Source organism: Sander lucioperca, chromosome 12 (assembly GCF_008315115.2).
Source record: "Sander lucioperca isolate FBNREF2018 chromosome 12, SLUC_FBN_1.2, whole genome shotgun sequence".
NCBI lineage: Eukaryota > Metazoa > Chordata > Actinopteri > Perciformes > Percidae > Sander > Sander lucioperca.
In genome coordinates, this window is record NC_050184.1 from 19,731,279 (window position 1) to 19,745,557 (window position 14,279).

A 14,279-nucleotide genomic window follows, 5' to 3' on the forward strand; every position below is an offset into this window, starting at 1 on the left:
ACCCATCCTTCACTCACTCCACTGGCTTCCTGTCTCATACAGGATTGAGTTCAAAATCTCCCTACTCACCCATCAGTGTATCCATGGTAATGCCCCTCCCTACTTAACAAGCTACTCACACCACAAACCTCCTCACGTAACCTCTGCCCAGGTAACAAAGTCCTTCTTCACCCCCACAGGACCAAACTCAGCACCATGGGGGATCAGGCTTTCTGCTCAGCTGCTCCTTGCCTGTGGAATTCCCTCCCAGACCACCTGAGAGCTCCACAAACCACCGACTCTTTCAACAAGGGCCTAAAAACCTTTCTTTTTTATTAATAATAATAATAATAATAATAATAATAATAATAATAATACATTTTATTTATGGGCACCTTTCATAGCACTCAAGGACTCCTTACAGTTAAAACAAGCAAAGATACAGTTAAAAAGGCAAATATAATTAAATTAAAACAAACACATTTAAAAGATTGAGATAGAAAATTAAAATAAAGCAATCTATCCATGATTTTGATAGAGAGTGGAGTCACGTGGGGTAGGCCTTTCGGATTAGGTGGGTTTTGAGGGAGGTTTTAAAGATGGGTAGAGACTCAATGGTACGGATGGCTAGAGGGAGGGAGTTCCAAAGGCGAGGAGCAGAATGGCTGAAGACTCTAAACCCCATTGTGGACAGGCGGGCAGATGAGGAAGAGGAGGATCGGAGAGTTTCAGGATGGAGTGTAGGGCTGAAAGAGTTCAGAGAGGTATGGAGGAGCGAGATTATGGAGGGCTTTGAAGGTGAGAAGAAGAATCTTGGACAGGGAGCCAGTGCAGTTGTTTAAGGAGTGGAGTAACGTGTTCAGTTGTTGGAGTTCTGGTGATAATACGGGCAGCTGAGTTTTGGACCAATTGGAGTTTATGGATGGACTAGTAGGGTAAACCAGAGAGGAGGTTTAGCAAGCCTTCTCGTAATTCTCTATTTGTGTTACTGTGTCTTTATTTCTTTGATTTGCTTTTTACCCTGTTTTTCTCCTGTAGCACTTTGGGATTGATTTGTCAATGAAAAGTGCTCTTCAAATTAAAAGTATTAATATTATTATTATTACCTTCATAGTGTTTAAAAATGTTTGTTACAGTGATAGAGACAGTGATGTTCCCTGTTTCCAGTAATGTTAATGGGACTCTCACACCACAATATGGACAGACGAGTCTGATCTCTGGTTACATGATCGTCAACCACAGGGTGACGGCGGGTTTTCTCCAAAAGTTGAATCAGACTTAAAGATATAGTGCGTAGTTTCTGCGGGCCCATGAGGAATTATAAGTAATGACAACAACACTGTCGGCGCAGCCACATGATACAAGCCTTCCAAATTTATTGATTATTATATTGTGCACTTATATTGTAGGTGGTGGCCGTTTTCATCGCGGTTTGAGTGCAAGTGATAACAGATTTGTTTGCTTCACCTGTTCACCTGTTGGTTTTTTGGGCTTTGACAGAGAGGGGGTGAGCCTGGGAGCGAACACTTTCTGTTGACCGCCACACTAACGCAATTACTTCTACTCACAAAGTAACTTTACATTTGGTAACTGCAGTGCTAGTTGTATTTTACGTGCGGAAGAAGAGGAATAAATCATTGTACAATCTTGAGCGCGTCACAGTGTGTTTATGCATCTCTCTGTGTTTAGTCCCTCGCGGCAGCACTTTGTTGGACTGCTTACAGCCGCAACAAAGAGGTTATAAAGAAAGAAAGAAATGTTGGAGAGGAACAATATGATGTATGAATTATAATAAAAGCTTGCTGTAATAAGATTATTTTACCAGCAATGATGCAACTGTCAAATGGTTTCTTAACATCATTGTATACGGCAGGATGTAAGTTTCTATGGACTGAAGACATCTCACTCAGATTTGGGAGGAAGAGAGACGTCAAATCCAAAACAGGAACACCATCTGGAAACAAAAAGAAGACAACCATGTAGAGATTACACTACACACAGCAGAGACCTGCTGGAATGCAGCTGGAGATGTTGTTGAGGACTTGTTGGTCACAAATTAAACCAGGGGTTTAAACTGTTTGGTTTGTGACCTCTTCCAAAAAGAAGTGTCTGGTTGTTGTTGGTTAGTCCAATGACTCAGATTTCTATGAGTTGTTTTCAGTTCCACTGAGGAGACATTTCCTCTAAACCTCTCACATGGTTTCTTTTAAAGGTGCAATATGTAATATATTTACTGTATCACATCCCAAAATGACCACAATATGTCATCAGATATTTAGCCTGCCTCTCTTAGTTATGCTATTATAACTCTAGACTGCTGTCGGAAGTTCCTTCCTTCCAAGGACACAATGAGCTGCTCCCTCTTCTCTCTTCTCTCTCTCTTTCTCCTTTTGTGTGCATCTTAGTCCCAGAAATGCTTGTTACTAACCTAGCTCTGGGGAGTTTTCTCCCCGGAGTCCCTTTGCTTCTTCTTCACCCAGAACATCGCCTTGGAATTGGGTGGCACCTACACCGGGGTCCTGGGTGCAGCTGTCGCTATGGACTTACTACACCCTGCTACGCTCTGTGATTCCCCGCAGTGTCCGACTGCATCCTGCTGCGTCCAACCACGTCCACCCAGGCTGCTGTGCCACACTACACCCCGTAACACCCTGCTGTGCCCTACTATGACATGAACTACTACGACTACCATTGTGATCACTGTTTCACTATCTTTATTATTACTATTATTGCCACCATTCACCACTCCCCCAACCGGTGCCGTCAGACACCGCCTACCAAGAGTCTGGGTCTGTCCGAGGTTTCTTCCTAACAAAAAAGGGAGTTTTTCCTTGCCACTGTCGCAATAGCTACTGCTAATGCTTGCTCTTGAGGCAACCACTGTAATAGTTGGGGCTTCGTAAAGTACAGAGTTTGGTCTAGACCTACTCTATCTGTAAAGTGTCTCGAGATAACTCTTGTTATGATTTGATACTATAAATTGAATTGAATTGAATTAGATATTAAGGAAACATGTTTTCTGACAACAATGCTAAAGCCAGTATTTTCTCCTTTGAAATTTCTTTTCCGTGACGGAATGTCTGTCTGTGTTTTAACCTGTGTGTTGGTATCTACTGCCTATTTTGACAGCCGTGCCGGGTTGCCAGATATACCTGTAAAAATGCAAACCCAGGGCGCTAGCTGTAGTACAGCCATGGAAGCAGCAACATCGGCAGTATTGACGGCAAAATAGGCTACAGAATATTTTGTTCTGTACTGACAGGTGCAATATCAGAGAATCTTTTTTATTACATTTATAGCTGCATTTATATCAAAACCTAGAGAAATAGAACCGTATGTATGTGTGTCTAAATGACATATAAACATCTTTTCCTATTCTATTTTGCCTGGAAATGCTTCCAACACGCTTGCGGGTCGCGTGAAAAATAGGCGTTGGTTCTATTTCTAGCAGGCACGCGTTTTCGGCGCGGCTCGAGCCGTGCGTGAGACGTGCATGTCACACAGGCAGTGTGTAAGCTCTAACCTGTTAACATGGGAGCCGAAATATAAACGGACACGCCACGCAGCTGACACGCTCACGCATGTGTAACCGGCCTTATGCCTCGACACAGTGGTCCAGGGTTCGAGTCCGACCTGTGACGATTTCCTGCATGTCTTCCCCCTCTCTCTCCCCTTTCTCACCTAGCTGTCCTATCAATTAAAGGTGGAAAAGCCCCCCCAAAAATCTTTAAAAAAACCAATGTAAATGTAAATTTCAATTTCATACATTCAATAATGTGCATGTCAAATTATGCACACAGCCCTTAACACTCAGTGAGGTAGGGCTGGGACGATTCGTCGACGTAATCGATTACGTAAATGCGTTGACGTGTCACACGTAGAAATCTATAAATAACCGGCTGCCTCCAGCAACAGCGCAAGTATGGATTCCTCGCAAGTTCAACAACACGTTGAGAAAAATGTGTTTTATGTTTTATGGTTGTGCGTAGAAACGACGGTGTACCCCCGCAGACCCCTCTGTGTCTACGCCGGACCCTACGCCGTAGCCTGACGTGCACCTCTCCAAAAATGTACTACACGTCGCAGCGACGCACGTTGCTCGGCCGTTGCTTGGTAGCGTTGCATTTCCCCCGACTCATTTCCTGGTTCTCCTTCTCCATAAACAACATGAAATCAAGGAGAGGGTTAACTTTTCCTGCTCCAGATTTCCCACCGTGGTCAGAAAGAACAGGGGAGACACTAAGTTTCTCTCACTATGACTCTAGAGTCTTATTTAGGCTACTCGCTCCAAAGCTAAACGCCGTCACTCTCTCACTTCTCCCTCGCTCTATCACCCACTCCGGCTCGACGCACACACCAGCGCACAAGTATAAACATCAGGCCACTTACGTAGGCTACGGCGAAAGCTCTGCGTGGAGCCTCCGCAGAACTGTAAAACAGGCTAAAGGCTTGCACACGGTCTTAATGCCAACAACAACGTGGTAGTCTGTAGACTTTGTAAAATGCATCCCTGAGTCAGGATAACAGCAGCAAAACACCGTAAGATCTGCTCACTTTTTTGTCCCTTTCCCTCCCAAGTAGAGTTTAGATTCTCTGCCCGAGCTTGACCCACGGGCCGGGTCGGGCCCATATGTCCTGCCACTATCCTCGGGCCGGGTCCTTCATCAAGTATTTGTGTTTTTTTAATCATTACTTTCAGGGTGGGAAATTAACTTTTTAGCCACTGTGGCTGGTGGATGCCCAATTTTACCAGCCACTTATATTTTTTTACCAGCCACTTTTTCCGGAATTCAAATTTATAAAAGAAAGTGCACTAGCATATTTTGAATTGCTTCAATACATTTTTTTTTATTATTAATACATATTTTATTAATATAGGCAAATAAAAAGTGATGTGAAAAAAAGCCTGCGAGACCATGGTAAAATTGTATTTGGTCAGTTTGGTCATATTCTACAGTAATTGTAGGCCTACATGTTTAATGAACAAAAAAAATATTGACTCATCTCTCAGTAACACAGCATTAAACAGTCCCTCCAGGATTTCGCAGCCTTTTTTTGAGATTGTTGCAGCCCAAAATGCCTGATTTTGCGGGAGCTTTTGTAAAAAATTGCGATAAAAGTTGCGATGTCTTTTGTATTTTTGTTGCAATGAAGTTGCGAGAGACAGTGAAATTTGCTTTTTTGTATAGTTCTTTAAAAATAAAAAGGAAACTTATTTTGGGGAGAATAAAATTACTCTGGGCTGAGTTTTCCTAGTAACCTTTCCAAAAAGGCTCAGGATGCTGCAAATGTTGGTATAATATGAAAATGGCTGGTGGACTTAATACAAAAAATAATAATTTATTGAATGAATCAAATTTGAACATTTCGGTCAGTGGCTTGTTGATCTTTATATTGTTAGTTCATTTCCTATCCTGGCCTATGGTTTGATAAAGTAGCCTACTTATTGGACTTTAACTTATCATTGCACTTACAATAACGACCGTAGCTGTCCTCAATTTAGGTCATCGTATATGTCTCATCTCCGTTTTTTCCTGCATCCACTGTGTGTGTGTTTGTGTGGATGTGGGTGTGTGTGTGTCTGGGTGTGGGTGTGCGTGGGTGTGGGGGTGTGTGGGTGTGTGGGTGTGTGTAGAACTGAGCAGCAGAGAGCCGACAGGATTAAAACAGCAGTAGCTTTCAGCGGCTGAAAAATCATCACATTGATGTTTAATACAGGCTGGCAGGACGGTCTGAAATGTTGTGCATGGTCTTTCGCTGTACGTTTTGTCAATGCGCCACTTGTTCGAAAAGTAGGCTACCTTCTCTTTTTCTTTACTTCACCCTCAACAGTTTGTACATTCATAGCTAATGCTGACTCCGCGGCGGGCCTCTTAACACCAGGGATATGTCACCACGTTTTTAACCGATAATTTTCGTTTGGTCTGTGCCTCAGCTCAGCTACATGGTGTCACGGACGATCGCTGAAAACTACTTGACAAAAGTCTGGAGTTGACGGAAATATGCATGGTCAAAGCCCCGGCTGTGAACGGTTTCATTTCCTATAAGTTCTTCCCAATAAAAGTCCTCCGTTATTTTGGTATTTGAATGTTTTTATTATGAAGCAGCTGACAAGAAGGAGCTGGTTGAGCCATCACTGCAGCAGCATTAGCCAGTAGGCTACTTCCACAATGCACGTTCATGACTCAACCAACTCCTCCTTGTCGGTTCTTGGCTGGAACACTGTTTGTTATGTTTGGTGGTGCAGGTTGGCACAGTTTGTTTTTGTTGGCGTTTGTGCAGCCTGGGCTGTCTACAGAGACCGCATTTTTTTTACAGTGTGTTCAAGGGACAACCAAAAAAACAGTAACTACCCTTCTGAAAAAGGGTAACTACCCAGTAAGCACACATACGTCGCGGCGACGTATTGGCGATGTAATCAAAATACATCGGGGATACGTAGTATTTTTTGTAGTTTGCTCACTGGCACGACGTCCCCGCGACGTCGCTGCGCTACGTTTCAGCGACATATAGCCGCTCTCTCCGCGACGTATACATATATACATCGTTCTAACGTATGCCATACGTCGTAGAGATGCAGGCAATATACATCGTTCTAACGTATGCCATACGTCGTAGAGATGCAGGCAATATACATCGTTCTAACGTATGCCATACATCGTAGAGATGCAGGCAATATACATCGTTCTAACGTATGCCATACATCGTAGAGATGCAGGCAATATACATCGTTCTAACGTATGCCATACATCGTAGAGATGCAGGCAATATACATCGTTCTAACGTATGCCATACGTCGTAGAGATGCAGGCAATATACATCGTTCTAACGTATGCCATACATCGTAGAGATGCAGGCAATATACATCGTTCTAACGTATGCCATACATCGTAGAGATGCAGGCAATATACATCGTTCTAACGTATGCCATACATCGTAGAGATGCAGGCAATATACATCGTTCTAACGTATGCCATACATCGTAGAGATGTAGGCTTATATACGTCGTTCTAACGTATGCCATACATCGTAGAGATGTAGGCTTATATACGTCGTTCTAACGCAGGGGTCACCAACCTTTTAGAAACTGAGAGCTACTTCATGGGTACCAAGTCATACGAAGGGCTACCAGTTTGATATGCTCTTCTGAAATAACTAATTTGCTCAGTTTGCCTTTAGTTATATATGATTATTAATGATTAATGATACTCATCTATGTGAAGACACTGATCACGTTAATGATTTCTCACAATAATTACCAACAATGACTTAACAAGGTGGGAAACAGATAATGTCAATATTCAATTTTCATTTTTAGAACAGGCCTGAGGGCTACTCATGTGGTCCTTGGGGGCTACCTGGTGCCCACGGGCACCGTGTTGGTGACCCCTGTTCTAACGTATGCAATACATTGTAGAGATGTAGGCTTATATACGTCGTTCTAACATCTGCTATACATCTTACAGATGTGGTCATCTTCCTGTTATATATAGTACAGATGTCAGGCTCTACATCCACCAGATATCATTTATACAGTCTGCAGATGTCAGGCGCTATATACCGTATATATGTTATCCTAACATACCTTTACTCTTTAAATGTTGATAAAATAAATTACAAATTACTTACCTTAGTACACCGAGAATATTTTAGATAGGGGGCCTAATTAACATTTTACTGCTATAACTACTACTACTTTATAATAAACTATAGCTACAGTCTAATAATACCAGTCTAATCTAATCTGTAGAAATCATAGTCTAGAAGATGACAAACAATTATTAACCTAATTACTTGAAAACATCTTAAATCACTCTGTAGGATCGCTGGTATAAACAAGACCAGTAAACTTTTTGCTGAACAAACATTTATTTTGAACTATATAATTAATCAATAAACATAAAAAACATTAACAAATATTAAAACATTAAACATTAAAATAAAGAATTATCTTGGCCGGCGGTGGTGGCGATTAGGTGCCAGCCGGAGAAACTCTTTGATGGCCTTCTCGGCCTCCGCTTCCGCTTCCGTCGGCGCCTGGAGGACCGGGTTCCTCATTACTGCTGCTGTAATAAAATCGTTGGATTTGAATTATTATCATACTATTTATTTTGTTTTATCTAGTCTTCTCAGTTTTCTATAGAGGTAAAATGGTATAGAATGGTTTCTGCACAGCAAGTGAATAAGAGACTGGTTTAACTTAGTGGAATATATATATTTAAAAAATTTAATAATTCTGGATTCGCTTCTAGTGAATGTTAAAAATGTTAAAAACGTAACGTTTTAACCAAGGACCCTTTCAGTGTTCGGGCTGGTAAGTTGATATACCCCGAAACAAATTATCCGCTGAAATATAGACGTTTCTTTCGCCATGCAAAGTCTATGTGAAGTCTTTCTGGGCCATGCGGTGCAGTACCACCGTTATCCACTAAGCCCATGGTGGCTTTTAGACTCGGCGCTCTTCCTGGGGGCTTGGCCAGACCACATCAAGATGTTGGGTCTGGGAACTCTCCATTGACAGGGCTCAATCCGAGGGGCGAGATAAACGGTTGTCTTTCAAACTCCCTCGGCATGCAATAGGATAGCGCTACAACCAGGCTGATCCTGCAAGAGATCATAAAGTAGTATTCACTCAGTTAAATTGCAGAAATCTACCACAAACATTCATAAAAAACAACTGTTCAAATATGTATATATATATATATATATATATATATATATATATATATATATATATACACACACACCCACAAAAACGTCTCCGGTAAGTAAAAACCTTAACCATCATTTAATGGCCTATCAAAAGACTACAACATTTTTTTGTGAAATCAGAGATCTTTCTTACTGTGCATGCATTTTTTTCCCCCCATATTTAGCTTTGCGTTCCCCCATGTCCACACCAAGGCCCAGTATTGACAGCTAGAAACTTTGTATTATGAAATAAGACATCCAAGGGATGCATATAATTCTCCCAGTCTCTGCGTGAAGTAATGTAAACAAAAAATAAGTATACGCAAATTACACACCTCTCCAAGTATGATGAGAATGTCATTTTTCTCCCTGAACAGGATCGGCAACAGCAGGATTGCAGCTCTGAAATCAATCCCTGAAAAATAAGTAAAAAAATAAAAGAAAGTGTATTAGGTGAATGTACAGTGTATTTTGGTTGGTTAGGCCTTATCTTGTCTGAAGACAAATAGAAAAGAAATTAAGCTTAAATGGCTCCACAACACTAGGGGTGACCACGGCTGATCAGTGAGTCACTTACCAGGGACATCTTCGGTGAGGGCAGCCTCTCTTTCCTCCAAAGCCAGATCTGCAAGGGGAGCTTTCCTTTGAGTCAGTCTAAGCACTGTGGGTACTAGGATCTTAAAGCCATCTTAAAATCTTCGGCAGATATTCATTCTGCAACACAGCACAAACAACAAACAGGAAACATGTCACAACATTATCATAGGATTTTAAAATTAAATTTCAAAGAGAGCCTTTAGTAATTTAATATGAACTCCAACACAAATATAAGGAAATAAAACATGTAGACAAACCCTGCATGGACTCTTACAATAAAACAATAGTCTTAAAATGTATGGCAAATTAACCATACTGTAACAATACTGTTACAGTAAAAGCCCTGCAGTGTAAATGTTACTTAAGCAAAAGTCTGTAAGTATTATCAGGATAATGTAGTTAAACATTAAAACATGTTAGAAAGTGTAAAGGATCCAACCAGTTGTGTGTTTAATGGACTAATCATCTCAGTTTACTTTAGAATCAAACATCAGACTTTATAAACTACATGTGTTCTGTGAGCAGTAATCTTAATGTGTAAAGTAACTAGTAACTGTAACAGATGAATCTGTAACAGATGAATGTAGCGGAGTAACTAAAGTAACTAGTAACTAAAGCTGTAACAGATGAATGTAGTGGAGTAACTAAAGTAACTGGTAACTAAAGCTGTAACAGATAAATGTAGTGGAGTAAAAAGTAGAAAGTGGAATGAAAAGAAAAGACTCAAGTAAAGTACAAGTACCTCAACATTTAGACTGAAGTACAGTACTTGAGTAAATGTACTTAGTTACATTCTACCCCTGCGTTCGGACTACAAAGACTGTGCAAGATTATGCATTATAGTGTGTAACAGCATAATGTAACGTTACACATTTAAAAAGCACATTATGCAATCACGCTTCTCTATCATCCTCCGTTTGGTCCAGACCTAATATCCATATAAAAACACAAAGTAGGGTGCCCAGATAGCTCAGTTGGTAGAGCAGGCGCCCATATATATAGAGGTTTACTCCTCGACGCAGCGGCCGTGGGTTTGACTCCGACGTGCGGCCCTTTGCTGCATGTCATTCCCTTTCATGTCTTCAGCTGTCCTGTCTATTAAAGGCCTAAAATGCCCAAAAAAATAATCTTTAAAAAGAAAAAAAAAAAAGTATTTAGGCGTACCTCATTAGAGACGCTGGAAAAGTGTCTCTCTCTCTCTCTCTCTCTCACACACACACACACACACACACACACACACACACACACACACACACACACACTATATTAATATAACGTAACGTTAGGCCTATCTTACTTTTTTATTAATGATAATAACCGGGTTATTTTGAAAACAGCAGCTAGCTAGCTAACGTTAAATGTTAAGCTTAGCTAGCTACTCGAAAGGGAGGTTAACCGTTGGTCGGTTCTGTCAGTTAACGTTAATGTGACTGGTGTTGTAACTTGACGTTAGTCTTTGTAGGTTAATTAACGTTAACATTACATGGTTTTACGAAAATATTCTAAGACAGTTTGACGACAAAATAAAGAATAAATCATCATTTCAAACCCTCACTGGCTACCGATAATCACATTACGCCCAAATGGCTTTGCTTTACCATTAACATATATTTAAGAACAAAAGACTTTTAGGCGGCAAAGACGCTTTTTATCGTTCTCCTCTGACGCAGTCCAGCTAACGTTTTATAGCTAGCGTTAACGTAAGTCAGAAGAAAAGACTTTTCGGGGGCAAAAACGCTTTTTTCTCCTCTGACGCAGTAGTTTTATAGCTAACGTTAATGTTAGCTAGCTACCTCGATGGTCAACTGTAGCTAAGTACCGTTAGCTAGCTAAGTACCATGTCGTAACATGTAGAATGGCAATATGGGACATAATACTGCTAATGTTTTAACTAACTAACCTGTTAACGTTAATAATGGCAATCATCAATGTCGAGTGTAGCTAGCTAATTTTGACAGAGTATGAACTTGGCTAGTGCTAACGGTAAAGTTAACTTCCAACTTTGAATATTAACACCACAAACACAGATTAAAAATGGACATAATTTACCTTTGAATTTACTTCGCTCCTCTTCAGTGACCTTTATTCCAAAACGAAGTAAGCCCGTGATTAAATCCTCCGTTGCTAAATGTCCAAGCGCCATCCTCCCGACTTTGATCGACACTGACGGAGACTGACAGTTGGATCACTGTCGATTCACTCATGTATCCTTCCGCGCTGAAGTATTTATGCTTCCGCCGAGTCGAGCTCTCGTTAGCATGTAGCTAGATCCTTTCAATAGAACACAACTTAAAGCGTTAACAATTATTTGTCTGTTTCATTCTAATATAAATAGGGTAAAGGGTTTGAAAATTAAATTCTTCAATAGGCTACTGTTTGTGAATATAAATATAAATTATTACATAGGCCTACTCCTCAACATGATTAAAAATGATTCAAAGGGACACTTCACCAAAAAAACATTCTGATTTATTTTGCCATTGTCTACTACGTGAAGACATATGGCTACTCAAAGATAATTTACACAAGTTCAGATTATTATAGAAAATAGCACACTAACACATTAAAAGTTGCTGGGCAGAATTCAGATTCACTGTCCATCACATCAACAGTGTGTGTAGTAAAGATGTCCAGACGCTCATTAAACGATGTTTCCAAATGACCCGTGAACAACTGAGGAACTTTTAATACATCTCACCGACATAGTTAATACGTCGCTGCGATGTATAGATTGCGATCATAATAAGACCTCCAGACGCTCAATAAACGACGCTTCATTATTCTTCTTTATGACCCGCGATCAATTGCAGACGAAGCGATCAATTGCATACGTCGTGCCGACGTATGTGTGCTTACTGGGTAATCATTCGTTAGCCTTCTGAAAAACAGTAACTACCCTTCTGAAAAAGTGTAACTAATCATTCGTTACCCTTCTGAAAAAGGGTAACTACCCTTTCAAAAACAGTAACTACCTATTTTTTTGTGTACCTTATTGTAAAGTGTTACCGGCTTGCCCTAGGCCTATATATGTAAAGATATACAGTCTGCCAAGGTCTGTATCTGAGTGAGTAGGCTACTGAAGTTACACCACTGATGGGAGTGAGTAATGATGTCTGGAGTGTCCCCATTGGCCGCTGCTCCGTCAAAATGAAATGGCGCAACAGTCAGCAACTGTCAGTCCACATGGTATAGGCCTATAGGCCTTCCATGACGGCACTGCTTGTAACAGTCATTTCCTAATTTGGGATTCCTAAAATCCATCTACAGTATCAATCTATCTACTTGAGCCACAGTTTGAGAACCTGTGGGCTACAGCACAGCTACAATGGTTATCAAAACTAAATGTTTTCTCATTGGATTCTGATCTCAAAACGCTCCAAAAGGCTTAATGTGTGTATTAAAATAACCAATGTACTCTGGGGATGCCATGTCTCTGGACCCCCTTAATTTAGTTATCTGGCACGTGGTGTCCCCCCCCTCGGCTGTTTCAAATGTATTCCCTCCCCTGACACTGACTATTCCTGTATTAATTTGACAACAATTAATCCCACTGACCTAGGATCCAGTCATATAGACTTATTAAACAATACGTTACCTTCATTACAGTACGGCAGGTGTCGCTTTAGATGTGCGCGCTCCCCCATGAGGACATCACCTTATTTATGTAACCTACTATAAGGACTACATTTCGACGTAATGTTTATTAATTCAAGATTTCTTCAGTAGAAGCGGATTCATTCAGCTGTTTTTTGTTCCAGGTGTATCTTTCCATTTAATATAACCGCTCCTATTAATACTAAGTAATACCTACTTTCACTTTAACTTCTGGTAGACTGGCCGATAATCCAGAACATATCTAGCAGTAACCATAACAACAACTGGCATCAGAAGTGATGTAGCGCGTGACCATCTTTATAGAAAATATCGTTACTTACCTGTGTTTCATTAGTGGTTCAATATGTCCACGTTCATTGTTCTCTTCAGATATACCCTCCTTCCTCCTTCTCTTCTCTCAGTCTTTGGCAAGCTGCCAAAACTCTTTCAACCAATCAGCAGAGATGTGTAGGTCGTTTCCTTTTTTTTTTTTTTTTTTTTTAAAATCTTTATTGAGAACACATATAAAGACTGTTACAGTGATAAACTACTCAATGTTAGACAATTCAAGTAGAAATCTTTCACAGATACAGTCACACCTCCTAAACAGAATATTTTCATTTTAACAATATTCATAATATCTACTATAGGAAATAACACGTCAGTGAATGATAACCATAGTAAAAAAAATACTGGTTGAAGTATCGAAATAAAGTACATTAAAGAATATCAGAGCAAAAAAAAAAATAGAATATATATCTTCATTACAGTGTTGGGCAAGTTACTTCCAAAATAGGCTATACATTATAGATTACTAGTTACTGTCATTTGAGAGTAATTCGTTATAGGCCTATTACAATAATACTGTCTCTGAACTGTAATGCTTTACACTACTTTTGAGTTAGGCTACTTTCACCAAAATAACAGCGGAAGTTTGACTTGGCAGGTAGCTTGTGAATATTTTGTATAGTTAATATGAATATGCAAAGTAACTAAAGCTATAAAAATAGAGAAGTAAAACGGCAAGTAGGAGAAAATGCAAATACTCAATTAAAATTACCTTACAGTTGTATTGAAGTAAGGCATATTAACTTTCCACGGCTGATAAAATGTAATGGTATTTACGTGTAGCAAGCCTAAACTTTAACATATTTCTATCTGTCAGCAGCTCGGACACACTGCTGTCCGCGCTGACGTACCGACACCTGTTGGGACACAGATGTTGTCCGTACCGTCTCTGGTTCTGGCTCTGACCACGGGAACAGAGACGGGACAGCTCTCTTCAACGCAGCGTAATAACTCCTGAAAATAATGTCCATCTTGTCGTGTTATTGGGCATAGATTCAAGCGACACATTGTAGAGCAACTGAACAGCATTTATTAATGCGTCATTCCACATAAAAAAAACACCTCCATTT

At 40.3% G+C, this 14,279-nt stretch overlaps 2 protein-coding genes across 2 annotated transcripts in view; both read right to left on the reverse strand.

Moving 5' to 3' along the window:
• The window catches only part of LOC116058220 (tumor necrosis factor receptor superfamily member 14-like), a 60,719-nt gene extending 47,456 nt beyond the window's left edge, over nt 1-13,263 (reverse strand). The window contains exons 1-2 of the mRNA XM_036007912.1: nt 13,203-13,263; nt 1,802-1,933 (exon numbers count right to left, since the gene is read on the reverse strand). Coding sequence (XP_035863805.1) covers nt 1,802-1,840 — 39 coding nt within the window. The 5' untranslated portion in view covers nt 1,841-1,933; nt 13,203-13,263. The remainder of the gene's footprint in view (nt 1-1,801; nt 1,934-13,202) is intronic.
• LOC116058212 (tumor necrosis factor receptor superfamily member 5-like) overlaps nt 1-14,279 on the reverse strand; it is a 29,546-nt gene that overhangs the window by 5,193 nt on the left and 10,074 nt on the right. The gene's annotated exons all lie outside the window — the stretch shown is intronic.